This window comes from Sander vitreus, chromosome 22 (genome assembly GCF_031162955.1).
Source record: "Sander vitreus isolate 19-12246 chromosome 22, sanVit1, whole genome shotgun sequence".
In the NCBI taxonomy this organism is placed as follows: domain Eukaryota; kingdom Metazoa; phylum Chordata; class Actinopteri; order Perciformes; family Percidae; genus Sander; species Sander vitreus.
In genome coordinates this window covers 22,652,070-22,672,198 of record NC_135876.1, presented here as the reverse complement: position 1 = coordinate 22,672,198, position 20,129 = coordinate 22,652,070, and the positions used below count along the sequence as shown (strand labels likewise).

Genomic DNA, 20,129 nt, shown 5'->3' with positions numbered 1-20,129 from the left:
TTACCACAATATTGTCAGGTTGATTGGCAGGTCTTTTACAGATTCTCGCAATTGCTTTGACACAACGCTCAAATGAAAAATTCTCCCACGAATAAATGCATTCATGTTGGATTTCACACAGAATACAAATGTCTTGAACACATAAAACCAAAACCATCTTCATGACTAGATACAACTAGAGGTAAGTAAACCAGTGTGATTTGGGTGAAGTAGTCTTGCATTGCCAGACCTTCCTCAACAGCGCCGCATAGGAGGGTCTGGCTAATCCGGGATGAGAGACAAACGAATCACAATCGTCTTGGGTGGCGCCAAGCAGAGCCACGGTGCCGCTGCAAAATAGCCTTTGGAAGGAACTTGTTTTGTGTACGTTCAAAAGTTGTTTTAGCCGTGCAACAGAAAACTCAGGTTCGACAGACAGTCTAGCTAGCTGTCTGGATTTACCCTGCAGAGATCTGAGGAGCGGTTAACCATAGTCCTCAGAAATCCACCGGAGTTTCAAATTACAACACAAAGAAAGCGGAAGGTAACGGCACATCCGAAAACAGACATGCGAAAAGAGTGACATCTGGCGGACTTGCCGGCAGAAAGAGAGCAATCCCAGAACTGGAACGTCGGGGATCTGGACTGTGGGTGAAGTGACCCTTTAACATATATGGTATACTGTCTTCCATGGGTCTTGAATCGTCCTGCCTTGTGTTCGTGATGGATTTATGTAAGTGTTTGCAGTCCCACGAACACAGATATACACACAAACGAGCCAACAGGTTATCCAGTCGTGTTGTTTTTCTCTGCTTTTAGACTACTGTGATACATCAGTGTGATTAATGGAGTAGCAGGCATCACGAGGGCCGGCGTAAGAGGGAGGAGACCCCCGAGGGGAGACTATGAACCCAGTCTCTCAATGCACCGCCGCACCGCTCTCCCCTCTCCGCAGTTGCTTCCCCCCCAGCCCCTCCCCACTGCTTCTCCTGCATCAACTATTTTAGCGTCTTTATCTAAACACTCCCTCCTCGTCTCTGCCTGCCTCTCCTCTCCTCCTACTACCTCGCCGGCCCCCCGACAGTAACTCTAACCTCGTTAAATCTGCGTCGGCCGTGGGCTTTACTAATTGCTTTTCTAATATTCCCAATAATTCAGCTGGCTGGGCCTAACCCTTCCCCTGATTAATGACAGAGAGATAACAGCGTGCCTCGTCCTGACCGGGCACCCAAAGTGCTGCTCTCAGCATGCAGGCAGCTGGCTGAATGGGAGGCCAAGCAGAAGGACATGTAGGGTTACAGAAATGTTAGTGATCAGCGGGTTGGGACATATATCCTCTTTGCTCCCTACAGAAGCTACATGACCGGCTGGCTTGCCATAGTATTTTCAGAAGATATTCTTCAAGAACAAGAGTTAGTGGGAATCCAGCAAAAGTATTGATTTGGGGATTTGCAGGTCAAAAGATGCCGAGCTTGACCTGGGCTATATTTGGGTGAAAGTTTTTAAAGGTGCTCTAAGCGATGTCACGCGTTTTTTTAGGCTACAACATTTTTTGTCACATACAGCAAACATCTCCTCGCTATCCGCGAGATGCCTGTCCCCTGAACACACTGTAAAAAAAACGTGGTCTCTGTAGACAGCCCAGGCTCCACAAACGCCAACAAAAACAAACTGGCCAACCTGCACCACCAAACATAACAAACAGTCTTCCAGCGTTCCAGCCAATACCCGACAAGAAGGATTTGGGGGGTTAGTGCGTGGAAGCACGGAAGGTGAGGGGGAGGGGACGGGATGAGGAGGAGGGAGGGGCGAGCTAGCATCGTTTTGTTTGAAAATACTTTGAACGTCAACAAGAAGTGCCGTCACCCAACATCGCTTAGAGCACCTTTAAGGTTTCATATAATGGTTGTTTCAACAACATTTAAATGACTATATTGCAATGCAAAGCAATTCCTAGCTACATTTGGAACTATATTCATGTAAATGGTGTTGAAAAGCTGTTATATGGAACCCAGTTGACATGCATGCAGACATCTTTGCTTACTGAGGGATTTGTGTTTAGATCCTGCCATCCATGCCTAAATGTGCTTGCGTCTGCATGTGTTGTGGTGAGCTAATAAAGATAACCGTCTCAGTGACTTCCTCATGCCAGGCAGCCCCCAGGCTGCCCGGGCCCTCCTCTTCCAATGTGCAGGTTTAAATGCCACAGGGTAGCTACCTTTTTGATGATGGGCGATAAAAGAGAAAGATATCATATTTGACACCTGCAATAAAGTGGTAGAACTTCAACCTTGAGAGCCAACTCCCTTAGTGCATCATAAAAATGAAAAAGTCTTTGAGACAGAGTGGAAGACGCAGCCTCACACCCCACTGCCATTACTCCTGTTTAATAGAATACTTGCATAATTTGGAAATCTCCATGAAATAAGTTGTGTAAGTGAACTTTTGTCACAGTTCAGCATTTGGTATGTCTAACAGAACAATGTGTCTCTCTACCATGGCCTCATTACACATTTTAACGCTGTTTATGGCTGAAAATATTAGCACCCTTGCAGTTTTTTTCTTCAAATAACACACTATTTCTAAAAGAAAATTGTGAAATGAAAACATCTTCTGGTATTCACATATGTGTTTTCAAAACAAAAAAGCTGAAAGAAATACTTAATTCAATCTTATTCCACACAGAAATCCAAACAATGGCCTGGACAATGTTACTGGCACTTTTTTAGAAGTTGCAAGAAACAATTGGATTTCAAGCAGGTGATTCTTCTTGAACACACCTGGGGTAGATTACAGTGGCCTGCAATCCAATTATCACTCATTCAACCTGTTTAAATGGAACAAAGTACTCATTGTGCTGTTAAGAGAAAAGATGTCCACCATGCGCAATGTTATCAAGAATTATTGTAGCCAACCTCTCCAGAAGAGGACGCAAGAGAAAGGTTGAACAAAGATTGTAGCAAAGGATTGCTTGAATAGTGCAGAAAGGACCTTGGACAACTGCAAAACAGATTCAAGCTGACCCAAGTAGACATAAGGTACAACCATTTCAACTCGCACCATCCATTGCCAACTCAATGAAAGGGGGTTCTATGGTAGGAGACCCAGGAGGACCCCACTGCTGAGAAAGACACACAAGAAAGCCCAGCTGGTGTTTGCTAAAACACACCTGAACAAGCCAAAGTCCTGAAGCTTTTTGGTAAATCGCATTAAATCTAAATATGTTTAGAAAAGCCTTCAAAGAAAACAACATTGAGGAGGGTGTTTTGGGGTTGCTTTGCTGCCTCTGGTACTGGGTGCCTTGAATCTGTGCGTGGCATCATGACTTCAGGAGATTGCCAAGGTATTTTGGAGCGCAATGTTCCCCCCCCAGTGTCACAAAGCTGCATCTCTGTCGAAGGACATGGGTCCTCCAGCAGGACAATGACAAAAAAAGCATATATCAAATAGCACCCAGGAATGGTTAAAAAACAACAATACTGGACTGTTCTAAAGCGGCCAGTAATCAGTCCAGATCTGAATCCCATTGGGCTTGAAAAGAGATCTTGGATACAACAGTTGGAAGAAGACATCGTTCAAATCTAAGAAAACTGGAGGAGTTTTCAAAAGAAGATAAAAAGCACTCGACAGCTGTTATTTTCTTCAAAAGCTGTGCTATCGAATATTAAATCTACTGTACGTGAACGGCTAGTGAGCTGCTACCATTGAAGTCTAGGATCATTTATGTACACAGTCTTGTACCTTTTGCCTTTCTTGAATCAAATCAAATCAAATCAAATCATCAAATGATTTATGGCGATTCATCTTGTGGCCGGTTGGCTTGGTTCCAGGCTTAAAACTTGTTGTATGAGCATTTTCTAACACGTCAATGGACGAATTGAATGGGGAAAATCCCTTCTGGAACCCGAGCGTTTAAAAAGTGGGTGGTCACTGTTGAGCCCTATATTGCTAAAATTTAGAAAGTAATATCTACATAAATAGTTCTCCCATGCAGTCCAAGACCACGTTAACGCAATATATGCCGTCCACAGAAAAATGCATCCAAAATGTCACAATTAGAGAAATAATTCCTGCAACTTAAACATGTAAAAGGACCACTCTGTGATTTACTTAGTAGCTTCTCCCTGAACTTTCGACTATATCCGTGCATCTCACGGCCTATCCCACAATAAGGAACTAGGCCATGAGAGGCACTGGTATGTGCCCCTTGATACGTCATGTGGTCCAGTACCTGACGAGGCTGTTTTTGTCGTCAGGATCAGACGCGCTGACGGAGCCGATGACGGTGTTCCTGGCTGCGTCCTCTTTGACCTCCATGACGTAGCTGGTGCGTTCGAACACCGGCGGCTCGTCCACGTCCTCCACGATGATCTTGACGGTGGCCTCGTCCCTGAAGGGGCCCACGGAGAAGAAGCGAGGGTTGATGTGGGAATTTTCCACCTGAATACGGAGACTGTACTGACGCTTCCTCTCAAAGTCCAGAGGCTGTAAAATATAAACAAAATGTCTGAGTGAGCCATTTAACATACTGTGACTTCACTAGGGCTGGGTATCGTTCAAAACCTTTGGATACCGGTACCGATAACGGTACCGATACCGTGACTTTGATACCGGTTCCAAAATGATACTTTTTTCTATACCAATTTTATAAAATCCATTATAACAAAAAAAATTACAACATATGACACAAATCTTATTATTTATGTTTAAGCTCCTACTACATGAGAACGTAGAGTTTTTCCTGCGTGTCTCTATGACATTTAACATTAAACAGCCAATCACAAACATTATTAGATCTTGGTAGAAGCATGCTGCATGCTGGCTCACTGACACTGATGAGATTTTCTGTTAGGTATTGACATTGGGTATTGAATGACGAGGCATTTTCCGATACTCGATACTATAAAGGCAAATCGTCGGGGCCTAAAAAGTGTTTCGTTACCCAGCCCTAGACTTCACTTGTTTCTTTGTTTTCTTGAATTAAAAAGGAAAATTCCCCTCTGACGTTTTGTTTGTCCCTTAAAGTTTACTTTTAAACACTCATTTGTATGCAGCGACACGTTCAGCTGTTGATTTCAGAAAAACTAATATCCATTCAGAGCATCCTGCCACATTTAATTTCAGGTCAGATTGGGATTTTATTCATTAAAATGGCAATCTTTTCCAGAGCGTCGTCTAATGAGCGCGTGTGAAGGGTCTCAGTGTCATGTTCAACGACACTAACAAGACTGTTGATGGACACACATGGGCTGCTCCATAGATCAGACCTGTGCTCCTTTGGACATGTAAAGGCCTTTCATTAACTGCTGCCACATCCTGAATAATGTGACTTATGTGGAATTTGGGTGGAAAACTAACATGACAACAACTTGGTCAATGTACAAAAAAAAAGGTATTTTTAGCCAGGAAATCTGGTTGGACAAAGCAGTATTTATTGTTTTAACTAGACAGTGTATTTTCTTTTTTTTACTTTCTGTGTCTTTAGGCAGAAACAAAGACATGCCAACTTCTTGGATGTTTGTGCTTTTTAACTTCCTGATCCCTGCCACACTACGAAACAATCAATCAAAGTTGTTTCTTGATGTCTGCTGGGTGACATCTGTTCACTTTGTATTTTTGTTAAATGAAAAGATCAGTGCCTCAGATAAGTATATAAGCAACAGAGAAAATATTGCGATATGGAGTGTCAGTGGCTGGTGAGCCTTTGGTGTGCTGTTTCATTCAACTGCAAGATGGAAAATATGAAATTGTAACGCAGGGAAAAAAAAAACTGTCTTTAATTTGTAAGGAATTATCAAGGTTGTACATATTTTCTTAAATTTGAATCTATTAATATTGGCGAAGGATTAAAAAGAACTAAAACCTACAAAAGAAAACAAGATCATGACATATTCTGTTGAAGGACACATCTGTTGAGAACCACTACATCTGTGTTTATATTTAAGGTGTGTAGCTCACATTGAATAGATGATGGTAATAAAGCATTCTATGAATATAACTAATAGAAATGGCTTCATTTTGTGGATGTTGCTTTTGCTAGTAATAGTAATATAATGTTTATTTATGCTCAACCTTTTCGGTTGGTATACATTCTTTCAGCCTACCCATTTGTTTGCTTAAAATGAAGCAGCTTTGTTATTTCGCCTATATTTCGCATGATTATATATCGCCTATAATCATGCATCGAGTTTACACTGCTCTTACAGCTTATAATTTATGGACTGCACACAATGATTACTAGCCTGATCCCTGCACGATTGCTAATGTTTTCCATCCTGTGCATTTCAGCGCAGGTTGGGGGTATGTTTTTTGCTTTTATCTTCCTTTTCTGAACTTTTTTTTTTTTTAAGTTGTAGCCACTGAAGGTATCCCCCCATTGATGGGAATAATTGGGGAGCAGAGCATTTTAATGAATGTGCTGAGCAGGAGCAGCTGGATCAGAGTGAGCTGCCTCGCAGGCGGCCTACTGTACATATTAAAGGATGGCGGGTCCGCGGTCGTTGGAAACAGCCAATGAATGCATGGAAAAGTCCAGCTGGAACGAGCCGTTTTTTCAAGCCATGAATAATAACATAATTTGAGTCAGTGGCCATTTTGTGTGTGTGTGGGGGGGGCACACCTCAATGGGAGGAATGAGTTGCTTTGAAGGACCAGTACAAGCGGAGATGGGACACACTCCCACTTGACAAACCCATTTAATTAGTAGGTTCAGAATGAGGGCATGCTCACTCCCCACACCCTCCCTGCCCGCAAACCACATCCAACAGCACTGCCCTGGCTACAAAAGGCAATTATGTCATCGTCCACTTAAGGATGGCATGATGGAAGCGATCAATGGGAAGCTGCACAGAGAGCGCTTGATAAGGCAACTGCCAGATTCTGTTGAACACATCAGAAACACCCCACAGCACACCGCCGAATGCTGCGATCCATCCTGAGCATCAATATTTCTGCTTTGGTCTCAGCTCAGAGGAAAAAAAAATCTCACTCAAAACACATGTACTGGGTGTGTAGGCGAGTGTTGAAGTTGAAATCTAATAACTCGTCTGTCCATCCTCTGGCTGTCAGAGCGTATGGAAATTAAAAAGTTTCTATCACTTTCTTCTTTATTGAGTGCAGTTCATTGTGTTACTTATTTCCCCTTTTTTTCTGCCCAAATGAGAAGTGTGATGCTCATAAGCAACGATGTAGGTTTGGTTGGTGGGATAAAGGGGGGGGTTCTAAAACAACAACAATACAAACAAAAGTAAAACTGTAAATGTTATTTCCTACATTTAGTTCAAGCAATCTAGCAAATAATATGTTATGACATTGTTATGCTGTCCATAATAATTGCAGGCTAACAATAAAGCAATTTATAATGCCCTTACCCTACTTAAAATCATTTTTTAGTGTTATTCATGGTGACCTGGTATTATGAGAGAAAATGTATTTGTGTGGTGGTTATTTTTTCATCCATTCAACGTATTCACATTCTGTAATTACCTCTCTGCTGTATATAGTAGTTTTCATTGATAGTGCCGCAGTCCGCCAGTATTCAAATTGCCTTCATACACTTAAGGGGTTCACAGGAAACGTGTGCTGCTGCTTCATATAAAGGTTTTCAACTGGTAAAACACAGGGGGGCTTTTAATGGGAACCAGTCACCAGAAACGCTGCTGTCACAGCAGTTAGCGCCTACTATGATCTCTCATCGAAAATATGTCCACAAAACAAGACATGGTCATTTTCGGGCGAATCAGTTCTAAACATTGCAGGATTACAGAAAAAGAAGGAGCAGCCACAGGGAGTTGTTAGATGAAGAGCTGCGGGCTGCACACCTCCAACTATTCAGCAAGGTAACAAACTTGACAGCGTCCTGCTGTTCTGTGGAAAACTTTGCGTGCCGTGTGCAGCATGAAATCGGATTGCAGTTGCTCATGGCCTGACGGAAAAAAAGGTTGATTATTGAGCTATGCAAGTTTGTTTGGCTGAGCAGAATGCTGATACGTCAGTTGCTCTTTGGTTGTATTTCTGACAAAGAGAAAACATGAGATCTTGAAAAAAGAGGAACACCCCCCCCACCCCCCCAATCCCTAGTGAAAACTACACCATTGCCGATAACACCCCTCACAGAAGCGTTTTTATGGATCATACTGCAGTTCTAGGCAAGACCCGCCCTACGAGGCAGCCCGATTGGTTGAAGTTAGGCATTGGCCTGGAGGAGTTAAGGTTAGGATAGCTGATTGGTCAGGGGTTAGGACCTGGACAAATCGGGTTCCGTTGCCACCGGGCAAGCACGGAAGCCTGGTAAATGGCCAATCGTAGAGCGTGTATGCAACTGAAGGGTGGGTCTTGTCTAGAACTGCAGTGGGTTCCATAATAACGCCTTACAGAACACCAACGGAGAGTCTCTGACCTTCCTCAGCACGATGACACCGTCTTGCGTGCTCCTATTGGTGGAGATATCGAACATGCCGGGGCCGTCGCTCCCGATGATCCTGTAGTCCATCTCCGCGTTCTCGCCGATGTCGGCGTCCATAGCCTGGATCACACCTACCACAGACCCAAGCTCGGTGGACTCGGGCACTCTGAACTCGTAGATGGCTGGAGAGAAAGAATTGTATCTTTGTGATTGGCATGAAAAGATGTACAAAACAAGAAAAAGTTACGACAAGGAAAGTCTCGGGAGTCAAAGATTGAGTGTGTGAACAGGGCCATGACAACTGGGATCATGGCCCTGGTATTTGTTTTCATATTCCAGTTCCAGTTCTCCACACAAAGATGCAATTCTTTTAAGATATCGCAATTAAAAGCATAATCGAGAAGCATTAAAGCCATTAAATCCACCCAAAGATTAATTTACAAAGACAGAGAGGATACTCCTGCAAAAAACAAAAAAAGCAAACACCACCGCCCCCGACACCCGACAAGCGCCATAACCTGCATACTTTTTATGACCCTGTTAGTGAAAAAAGAAATGAGTGTAAGCCAGTGAGTCAGAGAGCAAGAATACAAGAGAGCAAGTCAGAGAGAAAGTGAGTCGGAGCCAACCAGAGAGCAGCAATATACGAGCCAGCCGGAGAGGGAGAGTGTGAAAAGGAGAAACCGTGTAGGAGATTTAGTGCTGCAACGTTTGTAGATCAGCTGTGGAGCAGCCATTTCATATGCGGTAAAACATATTTCATTTCCAAAACAGACATTTGGCCTTTCGCGTAAGTTGCTACAAGCGGTATTGACTCACTACTCAGAAGTTTAGGATGTAACATAAATTCTGGGCCAATTTACTCAACATAAATTAATTGCTTCTTCCTCTTCTTTTTTTTTTTTTAGTTTGTAAGATGATTTCCTGGTTTGAGGCGGAAAAATTGATGGCTGCCTGTCGGCCGCAGCGGCCCCAGCTGCATCTCGTATGCTTAAATAAATAGCTGGACGGCGGGAGGGAGCGGGCGTGATATACACACAGCCTGCGGAGACAAACAGCACTGACACACTAATAAAACATGCTGACAGTGTTTTGGCAACGCCTGAGTCGGCAGGTCTCTGTGACGCTGACACTTGCCTCCACACACACACACACACACACACACACACACACAGAAGAAAGCGATGCACTACGAGAAGGTTTCCCTAGGCCAACAGGTATTTAGCATTGGGTGGAAAAAAAGAGGCATCACTCCGGCAGACAACAATGATATCGCTTCCTGACACTCTACCTCCTCTGGGTGTCCCATTACAATATCTCTTCCTCTTTCTCCCTCTTTCAACCTTGCCCTCTCTCTGTCTCTCCCCCCCAACCCCCACCCCCCATCACAGGCTGTCTTTCTGTCGTCTGAATCACTCTTCTTCTTTCTTCCTCTATCTTCCCCTCGTGTCACCTCCTCCATCCCTGTTGTATCCATCTCCCTCCCTCCTCTCACTGTTCATTCATTGGTGCAGAGGCTGAGATGGCCCATCCCTGTGAGTGATAAATGGGGGGAGGGCGGGAGTTCTGCGGTCGCGTGCTGGTATTGCGTTCGCGGCTGTGCACACAGTCGCCCGCTGCTGTCGATATGATCCGTCCGCAGTCGCCGTTTGCCAGATGCACGAGAGGAAGTGATACGGGTGGGAGAGAGTAGAAAGGGAGACAATGTGTGAGACTGAAAGTGAGTAGGAAGGGTGGACTGATGATTGATGACTGAGAGGGGTAACAAAAAGAGGGGGGAAATGCACCAAGGACAGTTGGAGCACTGAATTGAGAACATTGGTTTTATGGAGTAAAAGGCAGCAAAAGAAAGACTTAATAGCATGAGATGGACAAAGAGAGAGGACGAGCAAGGGGGATAAAACCCAGAGAATGTACTTTCCTCATTTAATAGGGATTACAGGGCTGATCTGATGCACTTTGCAGGACCCTTCGCTCTGTCATATGGCTCTATATTTAATTATTCGCTGCCTTTAAGAGGCCCTCCTTAGTCGCACGAAACCCAGAGCTCCCTGCAATAATCCAAATTCATTTTGAAACTGACACCAGATGGGGGCTGCCTGCTTGGCACCGGCTCACACTGACAAGCGGTTTTCATGGGCTATGTATTGGTCACTCTGTGTGTGTGTGTGTGTGTGTGTGTGTGTGTGTGTGTGTGTGTGTGTGTGTGTGTGTGTGGGAGGGGGTTCCAGAAGGCTGTACTCACTCTTGGTGAAGCGTGGTGGGTTGTCGTTCACGTCAGAGAGGGTGATGCTGACCGTCGTGGTGCCCGAGAGCCCGCCCATCTGTCCGGCCATGTCTTTAGCCTGGATCACAACCTGGTAGTTTTCTTTCACTTCTCTGTCCATGCCAGGCAGAGCTGTCTTGATCAGTCCTGAGGAGAATTGCACAGATTTACAGTGAGAGTTTATTTAAAAAGAATATCTATCTATCTGGTTATTTAATAGTCTGGTGAAGTCAAGTGTATTTATACAGCCCAATCAATCACAAGTGTGTCTCAGAGGGCTTTACTATCTGTAGACTAAACATTTTCATTTTCTTTGTTTCTATATGTATAAAAAAAAATAACAATTGACTTGAAACTACCTGCAGAAGATTAATCAGCAAATATTTGAGTAGCCGATGGATCTTTTCAGTCATTTTTCAAGCCAAGAAATTCTCGTGTTTCAGCTCTTAAAATGTGAGAATTTGCTGCTTTTCTTAGTCAAACATCACAGTAAACTGAATATCTTTCGGTTGTGAACTGTTGGTCAGGTAAAACCTCGGGCTGTAAGAAAATATAATGAGCATTTCTTTTACATTTTATAGACAAAATGATCAATCGACCAACCAAGAAGATGATCGGCAGACTAATTGATTATGAAAATAATCATTAGCTGCAACCCTAAAAGAATGAATCAATGCTATGTGTTAGGAAATCAGATTTTCATCTGATCTAGCTGAAAATTGCAGCACAATTGCAGCGGCTCATTTAACTCGTTACTTTCTATAACTGAAAGCATTTTCTGAGATGTGCTCAGCACAAGAGGACCTTGCGATCGCGTTGACCCTTTAACTGCGGTCGACAGCGCCATTTTGCAGTGGTAAAAATAACCTTTGGGTGTGCCGGAACATGTGACCTGGGTCAGTTTAAACCTAGTCTATATCCATGATGTTCTACTTCCTGGATTGCTCCGGTGCCGGCGGTAATTCCACCGGATGTCCCTCATTTCGGCCGGATGACCGTCACTTTCCCCTTTCTTTGTGTTGGCATTTTAAACTCTGGTGGATTTGTGAGGACTTTGGTTAACTGCTCCTCAGATCTCTGCAGGGTAAATCCAGACAGCTAGCTAGACTATCTGTCCAATCTGAGGTTTCTGTTGCACGACTAAAACAACTTTTGAACGTACACCATGTTCCACCAAAACAAGTTCCTTCCCGAGGCTGTTTTGCAGCGGCACCGGGGCTCCGTCCGACGCTTAGCATCGCCCAAGATGATTGTGATTGGTTTAAAGAAATGCCAATAAACCAGAGCCTGTCCCGGAATGCTGTGTGGACTAGCCAGACCCTCCTCCACAGCGCTGTGGAGGAGGGTCTGGCAAAGCGGGGTTAGTTTAAACTTACTTCTTTAAAAATGGATGGGTATTCTTTATGTCTTAAAATAAAAATTAAAAAAACAACAGTGTATCTGTTATTTTACAACATACAGCTAGTTTTCTGTAACACACACAGTTTGGGGTATAGCAGCTCGAAATGACATTAGATGACATTAGTACTTGAGTACATTGTACCATTGCAACAACGCATAGTTCATAATCTAACCACGGGTTGCACACAGCAGCAATGTGCACACCTTAAATAAAGATGAATGAATATGTAATATGAACAATAAACCAAATACCAGTGTATACAGTGCAAATGCATGCAGCTGTAAGTAATGTACAGTAAGTGGTATATGTATGTATAGTATGAACAACAAACCAATCAAATAATGGCCAACTATTTTAATAATTAATGTATAATTTAAGCCATTTTTCAAGCAAAAATGCCCCTAAAACCCCCAGTCATAACTTCTTGATTGCAAATGTTTGCTGCTTCTCGTGGTTTTTATAAATTGTCAACTTAATATCTTTGGGTTTGGGACTGTTGGTCTGATAAAACAAGGCATTTGAAGATGTCGCCTTTGACTTAAGGATCTTTTTTTAGACTAAATGATGACCTAATTCATCAAAACAATAACCATAATCATGACAAAACAAGGCATTTGAAGATGTCGCCTCTGACTTTGGGATCTTTTTTTAGACTAAATGATGACCTAATTCATCAAAACAATAATCATAATCATGAATTGATACTGAAAATAGTCGTACACTACGAGTGAATTCAGTTATGATATGTACAGTTCAAACAGAGCCAATAAAGAGTATGCAAGTCATCTTTTATACTATGCAAGTGTGGCAGGTTTGTGTACAATCTTCAACCCGCCATATGACATAAAAAGAAGTGGACTGCGTGTATCTTCACATCACTGTACTCCCCTGAACGAGCCCTTAAAATAAGCCTGTCTGCATCAGCTCTATCGAATGAATGGTATTTCATTTTTCAGGTTCATGCATCTCCAGGCCAGATAATTGAACTGCAAGGAACATTTTATTACTGAAAGGTCAGTTCTCTCGCTGAGTAAGTGCAGCGGCATGGAGCTCAGCGGTCACACAGGAGCACATTTTGGTGTCTGTGTTCTCATAATTTAAGTGGTGAGTGGACCAAAGTGGCCACAGCGTATTCCTCGAATTTTCTACGTGTTACATTCACATCCAAAAGGCGTTCGGCATCATTTACCTCCTCTTTTTGGAATTAAGACTGTTAATGTTCAGCCTTTCAAGTGCTGTGCAGTTGCTTACTTCTCTGCTCTGACACGTTAGATCTCTAGTTTGAAGTCAGGACGGAGGCTGAGTGAAGCGGTAATTGGCAGCGTATTCAAAAGGTGTTCTCCATCTCCCATCAGAGCCGCTCTAAAATCCTGTCTGCTATTACACTTTTGAATAAAAAAAAATATATTTCACCCGTACTGTAATAAACCGCTTTGACAAACTTCCAGTCTCAATAGATGATTCATTGCATGTCAAAAAATACCAAAGAAGGAGACGTGGCGCATCACTCAGGCTCAGATCACACTGGCCTACACTGTTCTAAAGGCCTTCCAACTTGCTCTTTTCTCCCCCCCTCATACATATCGTGGTTGAAAAGGAAATGCAGGCACAATGCACCTTCTTCCTTCTTTCCCCTCCTAACGATGTGCAATTTATCTCATGGGCAACACACTGTTAAGAGAACAGCGATCGTTCAAGAAAGGAAGCACACGTATAGCCGCTTTATAGCGGCATTATGCCCACTCTATATCTCTGTCTACCTTTGTTGTTGCTTAATGACTACAATACACACACACAGAGGAGGAGAAGAGGAGAAACAAATCCTGCGTATAATGTGATGTCCAGGCATGTCTTTGTGTAAGAGGGGATGTCAGCTTACATACCACATGTGGGATAAACCATATTACTGTTAATCCCTCCGCTAATCTGCAAATGGCTTTTTTTTTTTTTTTTTTGTCGTTTCCCTTTTGTTTAAGCAAAAAAGACACGAGTGGGATGTGTTCCAAAGCGCACATTAATGATTAAAACTAGATTTTTGGGGGTTGGTGATTTGCCACTCTCTCTACAACAAATCCCCCTCGCCCGTCAATTTGCGAGAGGTCGCAGACATTTTGGTTCGGTATAAGTATAACTCACAGCATTCAAGGAGTTATTTTGTGATACATTGTTTTAATTTCCTTTCTCGGTAAAGGCTCAGCTTGCCTCCTTTATTTCTGCCTCAGCGATTTGTTATGTTTTCCCAGAATGGCCACCTCCAGACGGAAGGGTGTAAACTTGTATGTAGGTGGAGAGTGCAGTGGCAGTAGCACTGTTAGAGCTGAAGGATGGAAGCTTTTCCCACCAAATAATTACTGAGGAGTTGTGTGCGTGATTCAGAAAGCAAACATCCTTTGTGGCTGAAGTGCATGCAGGTTTACTGAGGCTACATGCGGTGACGAGACGTTCTAATCTTTGCCTTGTGATGGATTTTTCCTTGTTAGGGTGCTACATTCTGGTGTATCTCCAAAGAAGCCCTTGTCTCTTGATTCTGAAGGACACCAAGACATGATGTCCACTTTTGATGTTTTAGACACATTTCTGTGATCAACTTTCACTGCTGCTGAGATGGAAAGATCTTAACGCTACAAAAATATAAAACTGTGTAATTTTTCATCTGATGTCCATAAATAACCTGTAACAGCAAATGAATGTAACAGTGAAAAGAACGCTATTTTAATATATAGTTTTTATTAATGCCTCTGCATGGGTCAGATTTTTCCCACAAAGTCACAAAATGATTTACGGCAGGTAGACTGGCTCTATACTAACACATTCTGATGGGTCACAGATTTCGGCGTAACGCCGGAAAAGCCTGTGTTAGCATATCCAGCCAGGTAAAGTGTAGCAGGAGATGTCTCTATATAGGCCTAATTGTATTTTAATTTTATTTTAGGAGTTATCTGTTGTAGTTATGGCTGATACTGGGGCAGGACCATCACAGAAAAGAAGGAAATTAAATGACGAACAACTAAAAGCTAAAAGGGATGGACGAAAACCCGAGTCAATCTCGGTCGGGCTTTCAACAGATGGATTCAAAACCGTTCCCAAATTGGCCCTCAGGTATGTAATATGTCTGTTTCATTCATAAAATAACTTTACATTGTGCGATGTGGTTGTACCGCAGTAACCAACATTAAATTACGTCCCCCTTCCGTTAAGCGCCCAGTTTTAATTTATTTTGTGTTGGCCTACTATTTTCTATTCCCTTGTCCCCCTATACTTGTGTAAAACGTCTTTGGGTTTCATTAAATGCGCTAACGTTATATAAATCTAAGTTATTATTATTATTACGTTGGTTGCTACAACATCTCTTAATGCTTCGGCTCCTGACACAGTGACAGTGATGCACTGGCCAGTTTTGATTATTGGTGGGGTTGTAACCCCGCCATCCCCACTGTAAATTACGCCTATGACGCTAACTCAGTAATGCAGCACCGTAAAGAAAGACCTTTATGACAGCAGGTGTGGTAAAAACACTATTGCTTTTGTCCACAGCGGCCGCTAGAATCAACACAAACTGAAAGTTGCATGTAGCCACTTTAAAGGTCCCATGGCATGACAATTTCACTTAGTGAGGTTGTTTAACATTAATATGAGTTCCCCCAGCCTGCCTATGGTCCCCCAGTGGCTAGAAATGGTGATAGGTGTAAACCGAGCCCTGGGTATCCTGCCCTGCCTTTGAGAAAATGAAAGCTCAGATGGGCCGATCTGGAATCTCCTCCTTATGACGTCATAAGGAGGAAGGTTACCTCCCCTTTCTCTGCTTTGCCCACCCAGAGAATTTGGACAACCCATAAGAGAGAGACATCATGGCTTTCAAACAAGCAAAGTGGCAGTTGGTCAAGGCCACACCCCCACCCTCCACCTTGCCCCCCCCTCTCTCCTCCTCAATAGCTACAGACCTACAGAAATGGTACATCCTAAGTAAAGCTCATTGTGGGACTGGCTCTAGTGGCTGTAATTCTGCACCAAGGCTGAATTTAGGGAAAGAGACTTCAGATACAGTATTAGGGGACCACTAAGGCCTATATAAAAGAGACTTCAGATACAGTATTAGGGGACCACTAAGGCCTATATAAAAGAGACTTCAGATACAGTATTAGGGGACCACTAAGGCCTATATAAAAGAGACTTCAGATACAGTATTAGGGGACCACTAAGGCCTATATAAAAGAGACTTCAGATACAGTATTAGGGGACCACTAAGGCCTATATAAAAGAGACTTCAGATACAGTATTAGGGGACCACTAAGGCCTATATAAAAGAGACTTCAGATACAGTATTAGGGGACCAGTAAGGCCTATATAAAAGAGACTTCAGATACAGTATTAGGGGACTACTAAGGTCTATATAAAAGCATCCAAAGAGCACCATGTCATGGGACCTTTAAAGTCTTTATGAAGGGGTTATTATTTTAACTTGAGAATTATGTTTAGTTTTATTTGATTGTTGTAAAGCAAGAATTGTTTCTTCAGAGTACAGACAACCATGTAGAAAAGTTGGTTTCTCTGCAGTGAACTTGATGTCACTTTCTACACTAGAAAGGTATAGCAACAAAATGGAGGCATGCATACAAAGTACACCGCCAATAGCTCTATATTGAGTACATTAAGAGTACTTTTTGGGGTGGGGTTTGACTTTTTAACCTGACACTGACCGGTGTCTGGGTCCACAGAGAAGTACGGCTGCCCCTCCAGGATGCTGTACACCACCCTGGCGCTGTTCCCGTATGTGGGGTCATCTGCGTCTATGGCTGTCACCTGAATGACAGAGGTGCCTGGGGAAAGAAGATTCATGACAATGATTTAGATCAACTCTTCAATACTGCTGAAAATTGCCTGCTGGATAATTGGTCAATCTGATGCACCTTCTGATGAGGTGTCGGATCCTCTTCCAATCACGCTCATGCAGAATGTGACTGATAATTTCTGTCCCTTTGCATTACCCAAACCAATCTTTATTCCTCGGCCACTAATACCCTAATACGTGATTGATTTCCGCGGGTAATCGATAAGTCCTCATGTATTTTTCTAAGTATATCTCTCTAAGCATACAAGCGGCACCGATACCGTCTCTTTGCAAACCCCAAGAAGCCTATTAGTGCATCCACAGATCTGGAGTGTCTCTAAGAAGCCAAATATCTGATAGCAGGCAGACGACTGTGATCCATTTTCTCTTCCAGAGAGGCTGAAGCCCTATTTCAGTAGAACAAAGGGAAACGGTTAGCCAAGTGATACCTCCCAAATGGCGCCTTGCGGGGCCAAAAGTGTTGCCTCATTACATGCAGAAGAAAATTAATTGAGTAGAAATATTTAATGGCAAAGTGGTATAAATATAGAATTGTGCAATACAATGGGATAACGACCCCATGAAACTTCTCTAATTTGATGTCAGCTATGATCTGTAAGGGGTGAGAGGAGTGTTTCCCTCCTTTTAAATCAATGTCATCCGTATGGATGAAGGATATTGTGGGAAAAAAGAAATCGTATGGACCAAAAAGCAGAGATAGAGAAAGACCACGGCTGTCTGATTTGGTGTAAGTGAAAGTTCGGGAGGATTCCTCAGTGAAGTTCACCGAACCTTGATCACTAATACCTTTAACTAGGGAATTAGACTCAAAGAGGCTTCTCTGACATGGCGGCTTTTTAGAAAATATCACTGATCCACATCAGCCATCTCATCGCCAACTTTAAGCTTTTGAGAAAAGAATTTTCTGACAAACAAGTCAGGATTAATCGCAGTTTTGGTGCAGGGGGAGTGAATTAGCTCGAATGTAATCGTTCAGTTGTCAAAGGAGGGGCGCGTCAATGTCGTCCCAGCCCGAGAGTCCGAGAGAAGAATGCCAGAGCCGTGAGACTATAATAAAACTCAAAGTGGATGTCACATTTAAAGGGGCAGTGTCTCGACGCAGTCACTCGTGAACACATGCTCTGCCAAGCGGTGACATCACACCTCGGTTGTTGCCATGGGCACCTGTGCTGCCCTTAGATAAGTGCTGGCCTCTCTCTTGGGGTTGCTGAACCAAGTGACAACTCTGTCACATGTCTGGGCTGCAAGACCGATGTCCCTCAGTCCCCGAAGCTCCACCGCAGCAGAACAGAACAGAGAGTTCAAACCATGTTTTTATGCAAGTATCGATTAGAAGCCTTTTTATATTGTTCATCTATATACATGAGGCCACTGTGTACTTTTAGAACAAGCTAGAGCCAAAGTGCACGGTGAATTAAAGTTTAATTTGTAGCCGAATGAGAAGAAGAAATGATGACATGAAACCAGCAAATGGTGCTGTCTAAGAAACTGTGGCTGCAGAAGTGGAATCTGCAATTATTCTCTGTGAAAACACAGCTGACAATGCTGGTAATTAAATGAACTACTGTTTTTAATAAGATACAATACTGTATTTAAAAGATGATCTGCGCCAGTGCTGGAACCGTCACAGAAACGCTTTACCTTGTTTATTCTCTGGTCATAAAACAGCTCCTAGTCTCATTTAATTAGCCAGGCGCTCTTTGTTGAGTCTGCATCATTATTATGATTGATAAAGTCCCATTGATCCAGTAAGACTGGCATTTTATAACGTCTCTATCCTATTTGAATCATAAGCCTTTTAATCCAGCTCCTCACACACAAACCTTCATTTGTGTAAACACTTAAATATTGTGTGTTTTATGATCAATAAATATTGTTTTACACGCTAAATGCAACTCTCTTTGCCTGCTGTACACACACCAAACTAGTATTACTAATTCATTTTATATACATTGTTATTATTGTTATTACTTATGGACCGAGCTGTCTTTTGTTTGTTTATTTTCTTTATCTATTAAGTCATTAATTTCCCTACATGGCAGACATATCTCAGGGGTGGGGGCTGTATGGTAACATGGGCCTAGTGAGTGACCTGCGTTAGCTAAGAATTCTGGAATCTAAACTGGTGTGCTCATCTGTTACACTGTATTAAAAGTTGACATAAAAAAGGTAATAGCAGCTCTAAACATTGGGGCTGTGCGAAATAGTTGAAAACAGATTAAAAAAATCCTAAAAATTCAATTGATTCGACCACAACATCCTAACTCAAGTTCCACTTACTAACTTTTTCCAGAGCTTTCAACCACATCTCACAGTCTTCATCAGCAGATGGATAGGGTTTCTGCTGACATCTTCGTCAGCAGAAACCCTACCCTATCCACCCTATAGCAAGATGCCTGACATCGCCAGACCAGATTACAAATGCGAATTAAGGCCGTTACAGACCAACCAGACGGCCGACCGTTGGCAGAAAAGGCAGTTGGACTGATCAGTCTCCCCGAGTTGGTCAAAAAAGTGCCTCGGAACACACCGAAGAGACGAGACGTAATACGTCTCCATAACAGCAGGCGGCGCTAATCTATATTGTCGCCCAAAAATGAAAACCGGCAGCTGATTGGACGAACGCGTCAAGTGGGTCTGGCTGCTGCTTCCGGATTTTGGATTTTTCAACCGGCCATTAATGGCGACTCATTCAGAATACGTTCTGATATTGTACTAAAATAGTTCACCGAAATGTGTTTCTGAAAACATTTTAAGCGAGAACTAGGCCATGCAGTTGCTGAATCTGTCTTCATTTCAGATCGACAAAGGTCAGTTTAAAAGATTTTCGTCAGATTTTGAGAGACTCTAGTCACGCTCATCCCGCTTGCCATTTCCGGGTGAGTCCCGACTGCCCTGTCTCCGGCTGAGCATGTCAGGTCGGCCAAAATGAAGGCCGACAGCTCCTCCAACGGACGACGGCACGGAACACACCGAACAGACACGAGTCACTGACCTCGCCAGACTGTCTAATGGCCGATTATCGGCTCTGTGTGTAGCTGCCATTAGTCTGGAACCTTTCAGTTCATTTTCGACTTATGACAGGCATAATCATCGGCCGTAGACCAAAACGCCTCTGCAAGCAATTGGATAGATTTACAACCAATGAGAGCAACAAAACATGTGACGTAGAGCTGAGCAACGGACAAATGTCAACAGACTACACCGTGCAGAGATGAGCTGTGATGGT

General features: G+C 43.0%; 1 protein-coding gene across 1 annotated transcript in view; it reads right to left on the bottom strand.

The window, feature by feature from the left end:
- LOC144536866 (cadherin-10-like) overlaps positions 1-20,129 on the bottom strand; it is a 65,364-nt gene that overhangs the window by 10,233 nt on the left and 35,002 nt on the right. Inside the window, exons 4-7 of the mRNA XM_078280164.1 lie at positions 16,749-16,868; positions 10,629-10,796; positions 8,378-8,565; positions 4,211-4,464 (exon numbers count right to left, since the gene is read on the bottom strand). Of these exons, the coding sequence (XP_078136290.1) occupies positions 4,211-4,464; positions 8,378-8,565; positions 10,629-10,796; positions 16,749-16,868 (730 nt within the window). The remainder of the gene's footprint in view (positions 1-4,210; positions 4,465-8,377; positions 8,566-10,628; positions 10,797-16,748; positions 16,869-20,129) is intronic.